The sequence below is a fragment of the Centrocercus urophasianus genome, unplaced genomic scaffold, assembly GCF_019232065.1.
Source record: "Centrocercus urophasianus isolate 14NV4802_14NV808 unplaced genomic scaffold, USGS_Curo_1.0 seq_10, whole genome shotgun sequence".
In the NCBI taxonomy this organism is placed as follows: domain Eukaryota; kingdom Metazoa; phylum Chordata; class Aves; order Galliformes; family Phasianidae; genus Centrocercus; species Centrocercus urophasianus.
Genome location: NW_024884142.1, coordinates 61590009 through 61611250, shown reverse-complemented (window position 1 = coordinate 61611250; position 21242 = coordinate 61590009). Strand labels below are relative to the sequence as shown.

Below are 21242 nucleotides of genomic sequence, written 5' to 3'. Positions count from 1 at the left end.
TTTCATATAGAAGAGAAATGAAATGATGTATGTATAGATGGGTTTTTTTTAATCAGAAAGGTACTCTATTCTCCACAATAATTAAAGCCAGAAAAACAAGAGGCTCTTGGCAGTTATGTACTGTTAGAAAAGTTTTAAATCTCTCTGTGAAAACTGGTTGTTGGTTTCAAGCATTTCATTTCATGCAAATCACTTAAACCAGAGAAATTAGGATCAGAAAAACTAGTTGCTGTCAGATGATGACTGTATTCTATGATTCTGGCAGCATATGCAAAGTACAGGAAGCATTCCAAACCAAGAAGAGGATACAGTTCCTGTCCCAGAGCACATGAGTGTAAAGAGGAAGGGAGGAAAGAAGAGGGAAGAAACTGCAGCATGTAGTACAGTCAGGGTAATGCTAGCCATGCATCAGATGAGTTATTATAGCTGCTAGAAAGTGACAGCAGTTTTCTTGGAGAAGAGATGAATGGAGGGAACGAATTAACATCTATTTTGTTTAGTAAATAAACATGTTTTGGCCAAATATGTTTACGAATACATTTTCATTTTAGGTTATTATTTCTGTTTTTTACTACACATAGTTTAAGAAGAGAGAAAAACTTTACACATATGTTATATATCAATGTCTCTTCTTGAGGAAAGAAAAAAAACGAAACAAGAATTACAGCAAAATTCAAACTAAAAGTAATGTTTCAAAGATTCTAATGAATTTTAGTAGATGCATAAATATTTAAACCTATTCCTAAATGAGCAATTCCCCTCAATCTGGGAAACTAAACTAAATAAATTTTATACTAAAAATCCAGGCTTTAGTTGTTGAGAAATTAGAACATCTATTTTTAATAGGAAAGCACCCTCAAATGTAGGTGTACAGAACACTTCAGAAATAAGAAGGTATATAAAAAATATCTTCCGTCACCACTGTGTCCTTGAAGAGAAGATATTTCTTTCAGGTTTCTCTTCAGCTCAATGACTTTCTGGGTTGCTGCAAACTCAGTGTAATCCCTTTGGCTCTCCCATAACCCAGTCGCCCTCTTTTTAGAGGATCATGCCATAATAACAATACACAAGCAACTAAATCAAATATCTCTTGTTACAGCTAAAGAGATAAAAGTCATTGTACAGCTGTCTCTTATGTTTGCCATTCTTCTTCCTACCACCTTGCTTTCACATCTAGATCTTGAATTTGTTTTCTGTTTAGAAGGATTCTGGTAGTAATCTTCCATTCTTCAAGTAAATTGGAAGATGTACTTTTAACAATGCCTTTCCTTTGTGGTCTACTCATAACAATTACTGCTTCAGACTAAAGTGATCTTCACTTTTTAAGATAAATTCAAAGTGATGCTTTGAGCAGGAATGAGAAAGTCTGTGGAAAGAAGTGTGCTGGATCCTCTGTACTACTGATGTGGGAACATGACACTATGTTAGCAAGGTCTGTGATGAGCACTGAGCTCTGTGGTATATCTCTGTTTCAGTTTGCTATCCCTTTATTTAGACATAATCTTGAGATTGATAAACAGGAGGACGTCCTGATATCCCATCCATTACCCTGCAAGAGGCACAGGGTATATTTGAACAAATATTTGCTTATATTTTCCAAATTTCGCGTATGATTATAGCATTGCACAAGATGAGATTTTAATTAACAGTATGTTTCCTTAGAATAATGGTTCTGATTTGGCAATGATGTTTTTTGTTGTTTCCTTTACAGGAAGAAGGTATTGTGAAGGAAATAGACATCAGTCACCATGTGAAGGAAGGTTTTGAAAAAGCAGATCCTTCTCAATTTGAGCTGCTGAAAGTATTAGGACAAGGTTCATATGGAAAGGTAATTTTTAATGCCATCTAATCACTTAGAGCAAGACTGAAAATGCTGTGTTCTTTCTCTAAGTTCATTTGCACTGATAACACTGCCCATACATATTGTATTGTAAAGGCAGATAAGCCTCTTCTGCCTTCATTTTAATAATCTGTCTGTCCTTTGCTGGAATTCTGTATACAGAACAGTTTAGAAAATAACGTTTCTGGCTCTGGATATAGTCTAAGGAACAGAAGTAAGCAGGGACAGTGAACAGCATTGTTTATAAAGTTATACTCCTTTCCCTCTTTCTAACCTATCCACTAGTTAAGTAAGCGTGATACTGCTGCTCAGTTGTAGGAACACTGATAAGCTTAAAAGAAGTTTGCTTCCCAGTTTCTGCTGAGGGCAGATGTGATCACAAGCATATTTCAAAGCCCCCGTCTTTCACCCTGCTTGTTATCTCACATTGATTTTGTAAGAAAAGCTGCTTTCTTAGGCCTAGATGCTAAGCACTTAATTTTCAATGCAGTGTCTTTATTTTGAGTTTTGACACCTATAACCAAGCTGTTTTTCCTTGTATGTTTCACTGCCAAGTGACTATAAAATGTATATGTATGCATACTATATACATAAAGCATGTGTATAAAAAGAAATTGTCTAGATGTATGACAAGCTATTGAGAAACAACATTTTTATCTTAAGTCCAAGGCTTTTCTCAATCCCACAGGCAATTCTTTTTCAAAAGGGTGTGTCATTTGCAAATGAGAATAGGAAGAAAAAATTGAGAGAAAGAAGGGAGATTCATCAGTTCATCATTAAATTCTTTCCATGGTTTAACTAAATAAGCCTTTGAAACCCGTGGAAAGGTGAGCCTAGTTTACACCAAACATGGAAGTCCTTATCATTTTCAGTGCTTTTTAAATTTTAGTCTATTTCATAAGTATTTCAGAGATGGATCATTCCAGCTAACTTGAAGCACTGATTCGTACCTAAAATGTATTGAGGTCCTAGCAAAAGCTGAGAACCGTGACAATAAGCCACGATCCTCAGTTTTATTCATGAGGGGAAAAAAAAGCTATTTTGAATGTATTTAGTAGCTTTCTGAGTATTCCAGAATTATGCTGATAAGTAAGGTTGTTAAAAGATCCCTGAGATGAGAGACATCAAAAAAATAAGCATTCACTACCAAGTTTTGATCTAGAGAACTGCTTAAGAGCACTGTAATGATATTTGGGTTTTGAATGTCTTAGATTGTGCTGACGTATTTCATTATTAACTGTCAAATTCGGCATTCTAGCTTCAGGCACTGTATAATTGAAATGTCTAGCCTCTGCTACCACTTCCTAAAATGAGATCAGGTTTCTGTGACACATTCCCTTGATTTGCTGCAGGATCAGTACATGACTGCGGATATTAGACCTGTCTGGAGTTGTGTAATTGTAAGACACTTTAGTATCTTATGTGAAATTGGTCAGTAAGTTCACAGAATCATCATAGACACAGAGGAATGAAGTCTGATTGGAAATTTTTATGCAGTCTGTAAATTTTCATCACTTCAGTATTTCAGCTGATAGCTCAAATCTGTAAGTCTCTGGGGATGCAGAGCTGTTTTTCAAGTTGTTCACCTGAGACCTACATCATTTCCTGCAGAATTAAAAAAAAATGTCTTTGGTTTCAGAGGGAGTACACTCAGCACTGATGAAAGTCACAGCACTTGCTTAGGTTTCTGGATTGGGATTTGGGTGTTGTACTCAGTACTCCAGCTAAAGGACTCTTGCTCATTCTATCAACACATTTGCTTATAACCTAGGGTGTTTTCATGCAAATCATACTAGAAAGTTGAAATTCTGCTCAGGAATATGCCCATACAATTCTGGTAAATTATTATTTTAAAGCTAATATAAAGAGATAATATAAATTTTGAGATTTAGCATTTTCTTTCTTTTTTCCTTTTTTTTCTTCTTCAGAAATAAATCCATATCCATTTTTGCACAATAATAATAATGCTAAAAATCTAGCGTTTTGGCAAAACTACTTTTAGATTTTTCTTCCCCTATAAAGCAATGCAAAAATTAAACCTTTGACTTGGACTGGGTGGAAAAATATCCTAATATTTCTCTTTCTATCTGAACTTCTAAATGAATTGACTTCCTGTTAATATTAATTATTGGAGCAGCTGAGCTTAATTTATTATGAACGTTAATGAAAGCACTTCAGAAATTCTTACATGTTCCTGTTGCATTCCAGATTTCATATTTGTTTCTGCAGTTGTGAGTACCAGAGGTACTTGCACGTTCTTCAAACTAGGAAACAGGAGACAGGAATCAGCAACATCTGCCCAATCTCAGTGAGTTAGGGGAGCTTAGCTGTAGAGCTGTACATATCTCACATGCACAGGAAACATCTTGAGAATGAAAGCCTCACCAAAAATGTATCAGATCGTATAGCAGAAGTGTGATGTTGTGCAGATGTAAGAGCTCTGGTTAAGGTGTTCAGAGAAAGAATTTACTTATTTTTCCTTCAGCTTCTCTGGATGGCTGTTAAAAGTTATCTTCACCCACAAACCTTTTTCTCAGAGAGTGCTTGAGAAAATTGTAGGTTTTTTACAGTTTGGTTTTTTTTTTTTTTTTTTTTTTTTTAGAAGGAAGTGTATTTCAACTTGCAAATAATGTGCTAGAAATAGACTTCCTCCTTTCTTTTTTTGACTTTTCATGTTTTGGATGAAGGCAATTTGCAAGGCTGTGTGGTTCATGAATAAATGATGAATTAAAATAGTTGCCACAGATTTTTGCAATCCAAGTAGACATTCTAGAGTAAAATAATTTCACTTAGACTTTAATTCATGTATTTATATGTATATGTTACGTATGTGGGCTTTACGGTGCTTTTTTGTATTTGGCTTTACTTCCACTTCTGTCCAGTAGTAAAGGTGCTGAAATAACAGTTGAGCCCCTGCTGTCATGTTTCTGACCTCTGCAAAAAGTGTGTCCTGAGAATCAACTAAAATATTGACTTATTTTCAAATATTAAAATACTGAGCATCTTATAAAGACTGAACTAAGTTATGGTTTTCTTTTCTGTTGTCCTCGTGTTCAGACTAACTCAGAGTCAGATAAGAATAGTCTCATGGAGTTAAACAAACAAACAAAAAAACCAACAACAAAAAATCAAAATTTTATCTACAATTTATTTTATTCCAACTAAAAATTTACACTGTCAAAAGTTGTAACATAGGACATTGTAACAAGGAAAGATGTCTTTATTATAATAACCTATCAAATTTTCCTACCTTTTCTTAAGTATGCCTGAGCAAACTTCCAGCTGTAAAAACTTTCTGCTTCCCTTACTTTTTACGTTAGTCATCTTTCATGATTTATGACAGAAGCTACACCTTTTTTTCCTTCTTAGTTTAATTGCTGAAAATATTTTTTTAAAAAAAATTCTGTATTCCTAAGCTCAAGCAAGACATCACCTTTTTCATGTAAAGCTGTTCATAATGTGTAGAAACGTGCACACATTGTTTATGACTACTCACCATCTTTAACTGAATCTTAAAGGGCTATTAGTAATACTGAAAAGCTGTCAGAAATTGAAGGCTTAAAACAGAAGCTTTCCAGAACTAGCTCAACCAATTGCAGGTGAAATATATAAAATGCTTTCAGCCAGAAATTTTCATTGGAATTCCCGAAATTTAGTATATGTTTCCCTATCAAATGCTGCAAGGTTCATAAATAAAAGCTTGGTACCCATTTACACAAACTGTTCTTTTTACAGGTATTTCTAGTGAGGAAGATCAAAGGATCTGATGCAGGCCAGCTGTATGCCATGAAGGTACTTAAGAAAGCAACTCTGAAAGGTAAGATTTTGGACACTGGCTGCATTTCTATGCTACTTCAACATCTGCTTTTCTTGTCATTTTTGCATTACTGCTGTTTGATGATATGCAGGAGTTTATCACCATAGCGAATGTTCTATGGAAAAGGTACACAGAATATGTTACCTACGCAGTATGAGAGCATGAAAACAGAGCAGTGGTGCTTCCTACCATCTTGCTTGCTTTATTTTCTTACTGTTACTTCCAGAACTTTACTGGGCATGCATTAAATTGTACCAGAATGGCAGTATCTCTCTGCAGCTGAAGTAAACAGAAGCAAATACTTTTAAATAAGGACGTTGCTGAAGTAGAGCATAATTCTTACTGGGCAGGAAGGCCTTCCAGGGGGTGCTTCTCACTACATGCCTGAAAATTCATGGAAACTTATTTTCAAGTGTGATGAGTTATTCTGAGGTTCTTAAGACCTTACAGTTTCCTAACTTGTGACCAGTCAGTATGTGGCCTCCACTCGTCTCACGCCAAATGACTGATTATTAAAGCTGGTCATCCTTTTCTGGGGTCACTGGCTGCTGCAACCTTGCTATGACCACAAGGGAGTTTCTAGTAATGGGAGAGGTAGGTAGGACTGAATAATAAGTACATAAAGTTTCATCTCAACTGAAGCCCTTATTGTTTGTTCCTCCAGAGAGTTAGGAAGATCTATGCTTCTGCCTGTTTCCCTGACCTAGTACTATACTCTGCTTTTAACCCCCAAAAGCCTGTACATGTTGTTCTGCGTTTATTTTGTAAACTCAGGGCAGCTCTTTGACTTACTCAATAAGACAGTAAGTGTTTGCACGGTGCAGAATTGTGCCTACGTGTTTATCCTTGAGTGAAAAGACCTAATTTTTAAATAGTTCCGATGACTTAAGAATCCAGATTTCTTTAGTGTGTATTGGTGTGGGGAACCAAAAGAAGAATGAAGCTACTGCTAATTGCCAGGAAATGTTTCAGCAGGTGGTGGCAGACAGATACAGCACCTTTCCTGAGTACTAGTCAAGATAGGAAAGTCAGAAACTTCCAAGGTCTTTTCCCCTGCCACAGCCTTTGCAAATGAATATAAACTTGAAGTGATGCCTGTGTACGAATATTTTTAATACGTAGATAGGAAAGTATTTTTTCTGGAAGAAGACTACAGTGTAGTCATTTCAATAGTAGTGGACTTAATACATAAAAGGGTTGGCCTGTGTATTAAATATGTGTAATAGAGTGATCTCTGATGTCTCAACCAATAGAGAAACTGATGAACTCAACTCTTGGAAATTTCCTCTGTGGTGAAAGCTGTCTCCTACAGAGTACTGCATCTGAAAAAGGACTGCATGATCCTCTGATGTAAATGCATATCAGAGATTTCTTTTTGTGTCTATTGAAAACTCACAACTTTTCATCTCATGTGTAAACTGGATTGTCTGTCTGTTTTCTGTGTAGATCTGGGGTTTGTTTAAGAGGAATCAGGTTTGAGTTGGGAGAGTTTCTTCTACAACCTCAAACACCTTATTGTTACTTAATATATGATAGCTACATCTGTAATCTTAAATTCCACTGGAAAAAAAAATAGTCTATGTAATGGCAGTTTTTCAGGATATCTTAAAACGTAGATGGTGATTTTAAACTATTCAAAATTTAATCTGTGTTACACCAAGAATAATTGGCACATGTATATGTTTTCCGTGTCTACAGTTCTTTATAACACAGAGCTGCTTCTGTTCTCCTCCATCAGCTTTTTACAGCATAATATTTATTAGTTTCTCAGGTGTGGGTGACAAGGTCCAAAAGTTGAAGTTGCTCTGTATTGCATTTCTGTCCCATTCAGACTACTTGCCTCTCTGACTGGTAACTCTAGGTTTGTCAGTAATCTCAGGATTGCTAGCACATTAGTAGGAGCTAATTTGTCCATACTAATTTTTATAAATAAGTTAAATTCAGCAACTATTTAACTCGAGGTGCAAAAATGAAGGCAAAATCCTGTTAGCACAGGGCAAGTGAGAAGAGCAAAAAAAAAATGAAAATTGCTGTCAGTGAGCTTCCTTGTAAGTTCTGGCACAGAGATGATATTTCTGACAGCTTAATTTCATCTTTTAAGTGAGAGTGCTGAATTGCTGCTGCCTACCTACACTCAAAAAGGCTGCGAGTCACTTCAATGTGAACTGTTTATTACCATGTCAAGTAATGGGAGCAAAGCCATAAGTACTTGTTAGCACTGCATTCAGTATTTACTGACCAAAGACATGCTATGAGATAAATTTCTGGATGATTATCCTTCCTAATCTGTTCTTCACAGTATAATGTGGAGTGAAAATTTCAAAGCTCTAGGAGCCAGTGCCATTAACATGGTCACACTGTCACAAGTACCTTAGCAGTTCTTTCCTTTCGCAAAGCAAATTTGTGAAACATAAAATGGAGAAATGAGAAGGGGGGGGAAAAAAAGAGAGGAAAGGAGCATGAAGAATTAAAACACACATGAGTAAGAATTTGAAGAAGTTAAATGCTTTCAGGAGTGAAGGGTTAAAATAGCTCTGCACTTTGAAACATCCATCCTGCCAAGGTGTTTCCCAGCCCAGGAGTAGGACTTTAGCAGTGACCAAATGAGGATGTGTAAGAAGCAGCAGAAGTACAAAATGGAGCTTATTCCAGTGTGTCTACTGCTTCTTGCCAAAGTAGTCCCTTGCTAGATAACATGACCCCAAATTCATCAACAGTGAAGGCTAATGTAAGAAGAGTATTGCAACCAACAGCCGCACTCTCCAAGTTTTTGTAGCTCAGATAAATTGGTTGATACAAAAGAGTCTTTGTAGATCAATTGCTTTTGTAGATTCAAGTTTGAAGAAGTCTGCCTAACAGCAGAATGATTCCAAAATCCAAAGTATTCCAGTTTAGATTGTAAAGATTTGCAAAGACACATGCTGTAGATGCAGACATTTTTGTGGAAATGAAATTAATCTTTACCATATTAAAGTTTATGTTAAATGTGAAGTATGTCTGAATAAACACTGATAGGAACATGGATGTTTGAAAGAGAAAGCCACTGTACCTGTTGGTTGTAAGTGAGAACATTGCACATTGAACATTGAATCTTGCATACTTCATTTCCTTTTGCAGGAGCTTGTGAATTAGATAATACTGTTAAATTCCATCTTAAAATGTTGGTTTTGTGTCATTTTTTTTCTTCTTGTAAATGGGATTTTTAGATTAAAAAAAAAATAAATCAAGATAATAACATTGATCTTATCACAAAATTATGGAATGGCTTAGATTGGAAGGGACCTTACAGACCATCTGATTCCAAACTCTTGATAGCAGCAGAGCTGCCACCCACCAGATCAGGCTGCCCAAGACTTCATCTGAACTTGTCTTCAGAGCCTCCAGGAGTGCAGCATGCACAGCTTCTCTGAGCAGCCTGTGCCCATGCCTAGCTGAGTCAGGTGTCTTGACTGTCAGTTCTGAATGCACTGGGAGAATGAAGAAATTGGGAGAAAACAAGGACGGATTATTCTGTGTGTATGTGTGCCTTGAATTCATCATCAAGGCTCCATCAGCTTTATTGAAGGTGCTTCAGGATTTCATGAACAAGAACTGTTTACATTGTTTACAATGTAAGCCTCACTAAACAAGCGTGAAGTATTCATAAATCCCCCACAGGCTTCTGAGCTGGAATATAAGGGAATATACCTCCAGAGCCTCAAAATTGAAGATGCATCCCTCCAGAAGGTATGCAATCTTACAGAAAGTGGCATGAAACCATGATTTACTGATACAATGCTTCTGAACTTCATAAGTATTACAATGAAGAGGTATGATCTAGCAAAAGTTTTGTGTTGGGTTACGAGGAAGTAGTCTGCATCTGCCCATCTTGTTGGTTGTGTAAATGTCAGCACTGAAAGCTGTTTGACACTGAGAACTCAGATATTCTACCTTTTTCTGCTCACAAAGTTTAGCAAAGGTAATTTGTTTTGTCAAAAACTCTGAAGTGCTTTGCACTTTATGATCCCCCTCAAAGCCAGTAGGCTTATGAGTTTATAGTTGTGCTGACTGCGAGAGATGTTTATAGATGCAGTAGCTCTGAGTGCAGCTCTGCTGACTCACAGAGAGCTTTCCTCGTGTTCTTAGGGATATTAGATAATTGATAATAATTGTACACTAAATTTAACAGCTAACTGAGGTGTCACCAACTGGACTGTGATTTCTATCCAAACCATTGGAAAACTGTAGTAGTGGCTTCCCTGTTTGGATGTCAGCTGAAGTGGCTTCTTCAGTTCTCTGTTTTATGTGATTGAATGTTCCTGTAATATTTGTGTTGTTGATATCTAAGACGTTGAACTATAATGTTTTCCTTCTGCTGTGAAAGGAACAAAAAATGCAACAAAACAAAAATCTCAGGACAGATTAACCTCAGGAAGCAGGACTCAAAGAGCCTTCACCTGAGATAAACTTACACTTCTGGTGCTCAAGTTTTTGTGGTGCCTAGTCCTATTAAATTTGGTCTCTATGATGGCGTCAGAGACCCTGCTACTTTTCTTGCTCTGACCTTTAGATTTTGGTTTATAATATTAAAGTGTTCTTCAAACTTTTTAATATCTTCCTTAACCTCTTATTATCCTCTTCTAAACACTTCATTGTGGAAGTCCTGACCACACATCCAGTTTCCTATGAGCACAAACCCAAGCAGAAGTCCCCTTCCTTCACTGTCTGAGGAAAGGACTACATGCCCAGTATTCTCGGGAAATGTTACAGTGCAGGCTGTTTCTAGAAACAGCTTCTTGACTCAGATTCACCCTTAGTCTCAGATTTTCCTTATCCAGGGCTTAGTTTCTGAATGAGGAAAGGATACAGTACATGTCAGAGAGCACATTTACATTGTTTCTAAGATGCTGTGGAGAATAATGTGTTCTTATAAGGAGAAAGAGCTGCAGCTAAGGGCCAACCTTCCTATGTCAGCAAATGTTACAGGGCATCTTTGCCTGTATATACTAGATGTTGACAGATGTTTATCTTCATAGGGTTTACTAGGAGCGTTAATGTGCATTCATTGAGACTGTAGCTTCTGGCTTAAGTACTCAATATTCTGTAGTGATTCTGTACAGTGTTTGGATGAGAAGGGAATGTTTTTCCCTATAAAAATAAACTAAGCATGCATCACTTAAAGATTTTATTATCTGTTTCCATGCAAGCCTTGTGGAATTCTCTTGTATAAAGTCCTGATTAAATTACAGCCTCTTCACAGTGCTAAATGCATGGTGAAGATCCTGTTATCAGGCAAAATTTCCCACTGTTAAGATGTTCAGACAATGAACTCTGGATATTTAAAATGTTTTCTACTTTTCAAGGGAGAGTTTGGCTGTCACTGTTTTTGGTTTTTTTTGTTTTTAAAAAAAACAGACAAACAAAAAGATGTTGTTATTAATGGAGCTTTTTCTAAGAGCCAAAGGAAATCCAGAATTTCCTTCATGCAAATTTTGGCTGTCAAGTTCTTTAAGAGGTCCCAGTGCTAAAAGTGATTCTGAGGTTGCAAGATAGCAAGTAGTTCCTACTGTCCAAAGGAGGACAGAATAAGTAAGCCTTCACCTAACAACTACTGAAAATTATAATCAGTTTCCATATCATCCACTCTTCCACTCCTGTCATACACTTTGTACATAAATGCAGCAGTACTGCCTAGTTCCTTCCTGTCTCCAGATTTGTTCAAGTACAATTTTCCTATTACAGTAAAATGAAAATGTAGTACCCTGCATAGTTGTACGTTCATTTGGAACACAACTTCAGCAGCTTAGTATCTTGCTGTCCAAGTTAGCCCAATTTTGTTTTCCCCAAAGCCATGGCAACAGCACAGGGCTCACAAGAAAACCCCAACCCTCTCCACGAGAAGTTCCGTGCTGCAACAGAAAGTGTGACAGAAGTTCTAGAATCTGGCAGCACTAGTGCTTTTGATTATGCCATGCTTTTGAAGCATTCTTTTCAATTATTCCCATTCCCTGTCCCTTGGTTTTCTGGGCACAGAAGTCTAGGAGCATACAAGCTGGGTTATCTCCTAAGGAAATGAAACCAGGAGCATACTCAGTGCCCCCCCAGGGCACACAGGCCAGGGAAATAGGGTGTGATGCCAGCTCCCAAGCAGCTGTGTAGCGTGGGAGACCTCAGGGCCAAACACCCACTGCTAATTTCTGCAGATTGCTGCAGTTACACCACACTGCATGCTAATGTAGACATAGGTTTAAACTTTAAAGTTTCAGATTTTGCAGTGCAGACTCCAAGAGCATATGTGTTTGTGCTTTTTACTAGATGTAGCACAGAGCTGCCTTAAATTATTCCATCTTTTTTTGCTAAGTTAACTTTCTCACAGTCTTGGCTTCTAACTTGAGTAGCTCCATAGGTCCTCTTAGCAGCAGCTGAAAGTGTTGCATATTCAGGTATTCATTTGATGATTCTCTGGAGCGTACAAAGGAGATTCAAACCAGAAAAAGAGATCACTGAAAATTCTGTTGGTTTCTTTGATAGAAGAGGGGTATATTCTACACCTGTGATCAAATTATGCAAGTTGTTCTAAACATGTGTTGAGTCACACTCTTTTGTCAGTGAAATATAGAAAAAGATGACTGAAAAAGAGCAGCAGTTCTTGCAGGCTATTCCAGCCAGGAAAGGAGTGATGACCCTTTTCTCAGGAATCAGTAGTCCATCATACTTTTTTCATTATTGATAGAAAAGACTGGTTTTCAAAATCGCCTTGTAATTTCCAGTCAATTTACCATGTAACTCTTTGAAATTTCATTTGGTATTGCCATTCTTGACACTGTAAGTATCATTGGAGATATTTTAAACTGCAGCTCCCATAGGTGCCATCAGTGAATAGGTTTCAGACTCAAATTCATTTGTCAAAGTCCCTGTAACAGACTTAATCAATGAGATTTCATTACTGGTTGGTTTCCCTTGGATCATTCTTTCTGTCATATTCATTGTGCTGTATATCTAGTGGCAGCTATTTGAAATTGTATTTAATCCCAAATCGTTTGTCACTGAACAGAAAAGGCCACATTTGATATTTTCTATTATCAAGTAGCCGATTGCTATTGGTTGCTTTTATTGTGGCTTCAGGAACTGAGGGGCTACCTTGATGGTTGTCCTGAAGCCATGAGTGAAATGTGTATCCTGTTTAGTGAATGTAATGCAATTTCACTTTATCTGTAGAAAGCCCACTTCTGCTAGGAAAGTACTGGGAAGTACAAAGGATTAGTCAGCCATCATACATCTCACCTACAATAGCTGGCAAGCACAGAATGGAGAGTATAGCTTGCTTTAATTGAAGCAGATCTACAACAGTGATGTGAAACTCTAGCTTAATGAAGGAATCTGTGATGAGGTGGGTGCTATTGCCTGTGTGAAAGGCTCTCCTGGGTGGCACCAACCACCAGGTGATCCCTAGGACAGATGCAGGGACTTGCTGGATTTGCAGTCATGTTGTTTAGATGTTGGAAGTTTGCTCATTTGGAGAATCTCATTCAGAGCAGGTTCCTAGGAAAAGGCAGTCCTTGGATTTGCTCATCATATGACTGCTCCTTGCACTGCTGCACAATGTTTCCAGTTTCTTATGGTTGCCCACAGCTGTCAACTTCCATTCTCTTTCTCTTCTGTATTTAGCTTCAGAATTAAACATAGTATTGATGGACATGATGTACCTAGGCCAGTCTGGGTTTAGTAGTGCTAGTGGTCACCATTTTACTTTATCTGCTGCCCTCTTCCTTTTGCCTTTCTGCCTGACCAATCAGGAACCTTTAAATCTGCTTTGCAGATTTTATTTTGGCTTAATGTTGAGACTTATTTGTTGTTTTTATGTTGCGTTTTCTTGTCATTCATCTTGCACTGCCTTTAAGGGGGCTGATAGGCTTCCTGCTTGCTTGTGCTTCTATTTTTAAAAAAACCAGTGCTGAAAAGAGAACCTATGATTGGTGACCTATTGAGTCAATTTGGCAGCATGTGAAGGGACTATTGCGAACCATTTTTAATCCTGTACTATCTCCCATGGTTATCTCTAGTCTGTGGGAATTGTGTGAGCCCAGAGAAGATTTGCTCTTTTGGCTACTACAGGTTTAGATGCTTTCAGTCTTCGTCTCTTTGAATTAGTGTCAGGTAGTCTGTTCTTTCATGGCAGGCTGTGTTTGGTGTAGGAGCTGGTACCTCAGTTCAAGAGTTCCAAGACTTTGGTTCTGCTTGTGTCTTTGCTGCCAACTTGATTCATAAACATCAAGCAACTATTATTGCTGCTCCTCTTCTCAATCTCTATACCTGCAGTGTTAATCTAATAGTGCCAGCCTCCCCTTCACTGTGCTTGATGTCCACATGAAAAGTAATAGTCAGATGCTAATGATGATGTTATTAACACTCCTCCCCACTTAAATGTTATCTGTGGCATTATGCAATGTAATAGCTAAAGAATCCCAAACAAGAAATTGCTAGGCAATGTCTCTTCTGTATAATGCAATGTCTATTTGAAATAATCAGAGCTATGAATCAACTGTACTTCTACATAAAATTATAGCTGTAGTGGAAAGCTAAATTGGAAGTACAATGGCTAAATATCCCTGGGATTTTTAACATCACTAATGGACTCCGAAAGTCTTTGGCTGTGGTACAAAGCCATTATCTTTATGAAAAACATTTGTTGTTTGTTCAGTTCACTGAATAAGTTGGACCAGTTGGAACATCCAATGTAATTGCCATTTAACCAATTTCAGCTGCCTGCAACTGTAGTACTTTTATAGCTGGATGAAAACCGAATTCATAGCCATCCTCTGGGAGCTGCGTCCCACTGCTTTTACTGGTTCCCATGATAAAAAAGAAAATTTTACTACTTTCAAGCACGAGGACAGATTAATAGAGTTCAACAATGGGATTTGATGGCATTTCAAATCAGAATGACCACAGGAAGTAGGGGTTATTTGGGCCAGCAATAGTTCTCCTTTGATTGTGTACAAATCTTCACGGCGCAGCTGGCCAGGCATGCAGTTCACACTTACTGCTGGAGGTGTGCTAGCACTCAGTTGACTCTGTAGAAGGGAGATGGCATTATATAGGAGGCTACCATCTGGGATTTGTTTCAACGGAAGCGAAATTATCGTTTGTGGCTTTATACTCTTCATGTGGGTTGTACATGTCAGTTATGGTTTCCTCATGCCTGTGGCATTTGCTCCAATTTGGAGGTTTTTTGTGATGTTCAAAGAGAGGCCAGCAATCAGTGACAGTGACCTCCTTTCTGTTTTGTCCATAGCATTTTCTATCAGCATGTGTCTGTCTTTTATACACTTGAAAGGTTTCCATGTCACAGTAATTTAACTGATGTTAAACTAATGGGAGATTGTTTTTGTAAATTTAGGCAAAGTCTGAATTACTCAGATAATTGCACTGTGTCCTGGTCATCTACTTTTTATGCTGTGACATAGTTCCCAGTTAGTGGGCAATTGCGAGCATCAACACCATTAGCTCAGATCTGCCTTTATGTTCAGATGGAGCACATTTTGATGTTGGAATCAGGAAATAACGGACTGGTTGAGGCTGGCAAGGCTGTCTGGGTGTATCTGCTCCAACCCCTGTGCAGCAGGCACATGGAGAGCAGGGGAGCAGGGTGCCTACCCAGCCTACCCAGCTTCAGAAGATCTGCAAGACTCCACAGCCTGAGAAATCTGTAGCAGTGCTACGTCACTCAGCACAGAAGTGCTGCCTGGCATTTGGACAGAACCTCCTGTGTCCTAGTTTATGCACTTTGCCTTTTGTCCTTGCACTGGGCACCCCGGAAGGAGCCTGGCTCTGTCCTCTTTGCAACTTCCCTTCAGGTATTTATAGACATTTATGAGATCCTCCCTGAGCCAGCCTTCTTCAGGCAGAACAGTCTCAGATCTCTCAGCTTGTCCTCATTGGAGAGATACTCCAATATCTTCATAATTTTCTTGGCCTTCAGTTGGACTCCAGAGGTTATTATTCAATGACTGATCATTGTGAAGGGAATGAGATAGGGTCTAGTATTCTCTGCACCTTCAGAAAGCAAGCAGTAACATTGCCCTCCTCCAGCTGCTTTCTTCTTGAGGCTGCAAAAGAAGAGGGGTGCTCGGCTCTAACCATTCCCATGTGGCTTTTTAGTTCCCTATTTTTCTTTTGCTTTGCTGAAATATTATGACATAACTTTATAGGCATTAATCCTGATGTAAATGACTGCTTTGTTTCAGTCAGTCACTCACATGATTGTGTACATTAGTTAGGGCTAGAATTTTTTTTTCAAGGGATCTTTATTCAGATGGAGTCCCTGCAACAAAGCATCACACAGAGCAAGATGCAGCTGCTTTCTGCTGCTACCAGACCCGGCTAATGTCTTGCTAAATCATTATTTAGATTTTTGTTCCCATTCTGTTCTAAGAAGTGTGTGATGAAGCTGCAATCACAGCTCTTTTCTCTGCTTCTAGGTGTTCGTTCTGTTAGGGTTTTGCCTGGCATCCCATACTTATATGTACTTTCTATTTATATTCCTTTCTTTCCTTGTATTTTGATAAATAATTCTTCTCTATCCATCGTGTTTACTTCCTTTAAATATTTATCTGCTCTTCTCCTGTCCCCTTTTAGACATTGCTTGTTAAGGTTTATGTTTAGCTCTTGGCAATTACCCAGTGACATAGGAAAACAGAAGATTTCCTCTTCTAGTTCAAACAGTCACAGATATTTTCAGAACTGTATACAGGGATGGAGATGTAGATGGTGAGATCCTATTAATGTCAATGGCAGTTTTACTACTGACTGTTTTAGGGCCATGATTTCACCCAGAAACTGTCTGAACAAAATCATATCTTCCACTGGTCTCCCTATACGGTAGTAAAGTCCAGGCTGAAAAACCTTTTGCAGTTGTTTGAGCAGTGCATCATCTCTCCTAATAGGAAAAAAAAGATTCCATTGGCCTTTTTACCCTCACTGTTTGTATGGACAGGCTTTCCTAGTTGCAGCACTTTAGTCATAACTCCTTAATAACATGAGACCAGGCTTTTCCTTATGCTCTCATTTAGGATTTGACCATGCCTTGACTTCACACTTCACTTGCTGCTTGGGGTGGGGGGCTTTCAGTGACAGACAGGCATCATAGAGATGCTCATTTCCAAGGCAAACATATCAGCTGAGCTACATAAAGCGTGTATGCATGGCAAGTGCGAGCCTGGGCAAAGTGAAGCTTTGGTTTGACTGTTCATTGACATTAAACACTGAAATTTTCCTGAAATATCTGTATTCTAAACTCCCTGTCGTGCTGTGTGCAGGTAGCTCAGTGGGCTGTTTGCATGGTTTGTCCTGCATGGTTTACAAACAGAAGCTGTGACAAGGCCTCAAATCTCTTAAAAGAAACAAGAGTCCTTGTGTTTAGATTACGAGCTACTACCCCATCTTCCTCAGTGATGTCTTAGACATACTAGCTACTTGTTTCACAAATCCAAAATATTTAGAATTTACTAACCTGAAACGCTCACCCAAAATATTTCCTTAGCTCAAGGAAGATTGTCTCTGTGTTTACTGAGTGCAGACAACCTAATGGAACAAGTGTTCAGAGTGGAAAGGCAGCTTAGTGCATCTGTGAGCAAGGTGGCTGCTTAGCCCAGGGGGAGTGTTAACATTTGCCTCATGCTCTGTGACAAACCCATGCAAATCCCTCTTCCCAAGAAACTTGTATCACTGACGAGCCACAGCCTTGCCTTAGCCCTAGCAGGACTAAGCTAGCAAATGACTCTCAGTTTATGGTAGTCACAAAAACATTATTTATTATGTTTTTGTCACTACCTCACACTTAGAAGATGTGTGGTTGGGTAGTTTTGTTTAAAAACTTCTGGTGGGTTTGGTGAATTTTTTTTTTCTGTAGTGCACCTTTTAACTCTTCTGATTTAATATTCTGTCTTCTGAATGTACATTACAACTGACAAATAAAAGACAGTTCCTTTTCTGGTAGACTGTCTATCCACAGAGACAGACCATTAGGTGAAATTGCATTTGAAAAATCATTGACAGTAAGCATTTCAGTGCAGGCAGATTCTTCTTGTTCAGTTATGTTTCTTTTTAAAAATGATTTTATAGCTAGTTGTATATCAAAACCAGTGATTAAGAAATAATAGGTCAAAATTGAAATTAAAAACCCTTAGCAAAACAGTACTTTGATGAACCAAAACCAAATTTTTGCTATTCAATTTTGGCAAAACTTGCTGAATTTAGGCTTTTTGTTCCAATTCAGATCAAAAACCACAGTAAAAACATATTTAAAAATGTGCAAAATTACCAGTTTCAAGCAGCTCTACAGCAGGCATTTACCAGAATTAGTTTAGCCTATGAGCTAAACTGACCTGGTGGCAAATTACGGCATCCCAGTACATGCTTTCTCCACAGAGGGATAACACCACATTTCCTCTCCTTCCAGGAATTCTCACTTAATATTGTATTAAACACAATTGTTCTTTTCCATTAATATCCCAGCTTGTCCAAGCAGAAGATTTCATACTGAGCCATTGAGGAAAATTTAGGAGTTCCTAAAACAAAATAGAAGGGACTCAGTGGGCTTAAAATCACAGCTTCCAATTCTGTCAGTGTATTTCTATTTTCTCAAAGTTCCTGAACTTCTCTCTCAATGCTGCTGGCTTTTTAGGACTTTAGAGACTATTAAATAAAGGTATTCCTAAGGATTAACATGTGAGGGAACATCTCTACGTTTTCACCTCTGAGCCTGTGGTCATTCCCAATACTTTTCAAGCAGAAAAAGTTAGTTTTGCCTTTGATGATAAGCTGTAAAAAATATTTATGGAAAATGCCACAGTGCAGCCAGTTTTCACACTTCCAGAGTAAAGTATTCTGTAAATTTTAATCAGCCCTACCTGCATGCATAAACAGGTGTACGGTAGGAGCAAAGAGCACCAGCTGTTGATTTGCTTCAAGCTCAAAAGGCAAGTGATGAAGCTTGTTACCCAGCCAGAGCCAGCAGCTTCTGGATGTCTGGATCATCTCCATCTTAAGCAAGATGAGAAAAACTTGCAGAATTTCTTTGTTGCTCTTGTTGACTTAGCAACATCACAAGAGCAAACCAAAGGCAAACACTCATTTAATACTGGAATGCTCCATGAACAGGAAACGTGAAGCTTGGTGCTGCCTCTTCTTTCTAGCTGTATGCTAACTGTCCAGCATCAGCACTGCAGCATGGCAATGGCTATGAGAGACCTGGCAGGAGAAACTGTGAAGCTAGGGAATTGTGATGGAGAACATTCATCCCTCTTGGGACTGTAGAATTGTGGGTTGTATATGCTTTTCATAGAACCATAGAGTGGCCTGGGTTGAAATGGCCATTGAAAAGGCCACAGTGATCATCTCGTTTCAACCCCCTGCTATGTGCAGGGTCACCAACCACCAGAGCAGGCTGTCCAGAGCCACATCCAGCCTGGCCTTGAATGGCTCCACGGATGGGGCATCCACAGCCTCCTTGGGCAAGCTGTTCCAGTGTGTCACCTCCCTCTGGGTGAAAAACTTCCTCCTAAGACTTCCTCCTAAACCTCCCTGTCTCAGTTTAAAATCACCCCTCCTTGTCCTATCACTATCCACTCTCCTAAACAGTCATTCCCCCTCCTGTTTATACACTCCTTTCAAATACTGGAAGGCCACAATGAGGTCTCCCTGGAGCCTTCTCTTTTCCAAGCTAAACAAGTCCAGTCCCCTCAACTTTTCCTCATAGGAGAGGTGCTCCAGCCCTCTGATCATTTTAGTGGCCCTCCTCTGGACCCACTCCAAGGGCTCCACGTCCTTCCTGCACTGGGGGCCACAGGCCTGGATGCAGTTCTGCAGATGGGACATCACAAGAGCCGAGGACAGGGGGACAATCACCTCCTTCTCCCTGCTGGCCACCCCTTTTTTAATGCAGCCCAGACACAGTTGTCCTTCCGGGCTGCAAGCGCACACTGCTGGCTCATGTCCAGCTTCTCGTCCACCATGACCCCCAAGTCCTTCTCTGCAGAGCTGCTCTCAAGGCGAACTTCCCCCAGTTTGTATAAATATCTGGGATTGCCCTGACCCACGTGCAGCACCCTGCACTCATAGAACCTCATTAGGTTTTCATTAGCTCACTTCTCCAGCCTGTCCAGGTCCCTCTGGATGGCTTCCCTTCCTTCCAATATATCAACTGCACCACTCAGCTTGGTGTCATCCGCAAACTTGCTGAGGGTGCCCTCGATGCCATTGTCTGTGTCACTGATGAAGACGTTGAAGAGCACTAGTCCCGAGATTGACCCCTGAGGGACATTGCTTGTGACCAGCCTCCACCCTGACACAGAGCCATTGATCACAACCTTTTGGCTGCATCCAGCCAGCTAATTCCTAATCCATCAAACAGTCCTTGTTGGGTTCTTGTAAGTTAGTACCAAGTTTTAAATGTCTATTTTACAAAGGTTGAAAAAAGGCCAACTGTCTCCTAACTGTTTTAATCAACTTTTCTTTATCATGAAACTATGAAATAGCCACCAGTTTCTCCCTTTGGATTATCACCATTTCTAGAGCCACTGATGAGCAGTGTTTACTGGCATCTCTGAATTCTGAGGCCAGCTCTTATTGGTCTCTCATTTGGAAGTTATACTTATTCCTAGAGCATAGATAATTATTACCTGTCTCTAAGAGATAATAGTGAAATTGTTGCTATTGCTTGCAATTATAATAATAATTATACATCGATTCAACTTAAGGAAATATAATACAAAATACGGATAGATTACAGCAGAACAGAAATACGTCATCTCACGGATCATTTTACAGGATAACTTGTCCTCTAACGTAAATAAGTAAAACATATGCCTTACATCAGAAAATGATGACTGAAGTACAGCTGTGCAGAGGTTTTGAAAGCTTTCAGCTTCCCAGAAGTCATGGACAGATATGTAGATTCTGGCTTTTTTTGAGGATGTTCCATTCTAGCAACTGTCATCTTTCTCTTCTCTTCATCAAGTCCTTTATTCAGTGCATTTTTTCAGTGCTTGTTAGAACAGATTTATGTGATTGCAAGGGTTGTAATTCTGACTTCATTGGTGTTGTGCCCCTATAAGATTTGGCTTATTTGATTTTGTTGCACATCTGCTGCTTACATATCTTGGATGAAGGTGGAATATGTTCACATCTGTGCATATCCAGTTTGTCCAGCTCTGTTTCAAAATATATAAAAATTCAAATTTCACCTCTATGTAAGGATACAAGATTTATAGGATTATTCTGCTGGTCTGTCTGTTGGTGCACTTTTAATGATGGGGTTGAGCTCACTGGCTAATTTCAACCATAAAGCTAAAACATACTCGAGCTCCTGCAACGTGTGTGGAAGTGTTTGCCAAGGAGATATCTTCTGTTTTGCATCCCAGCAGGGAGGGGATCTGAGCCCCATTTGCAGCAGTGAGCCCCGAGGCAGTAGGTAAAGCCCAGGCAGGGTGTTTGGAAAGGTGCAGGAGGGAGCTCAGATTGCTGCTGGAAGAAATGCAGCAAGACTGTGTAAATCATAATGCTGTAGGGACTGAGGCTTTCTCGATGCTGTAGGGAGCCTGTTTT

At 39.0% G+C, this 21242-nt stretch overlaps 1 protein-coding gene across 1 annotated transcript in view; it reads left to right on the top strand.

Moving 5' to 3' along the window:
- RPS6KA2 (ribosomal protein S6 kinase A2) overlaps positions 1 to 21242 on the top strand; it is a 156965-nt gene that overhangs the window by 62728 nt on the left and 72995 nt on the right. Inside the window, exons 2-3 of the mRNA XM_042826906.1 lie at positions 1712 to 1828; positions 5576 to 5657. Of these exons, the coding sequence (XP_042682840.1) occupies positions 1712 to 1828; positions 5576 to 5657 (199 nt within the window). The remainder of the gene's footprint in view (positions 1 to 1711; positions 1829 to 5575; positions 5658 to 21242) is intronic.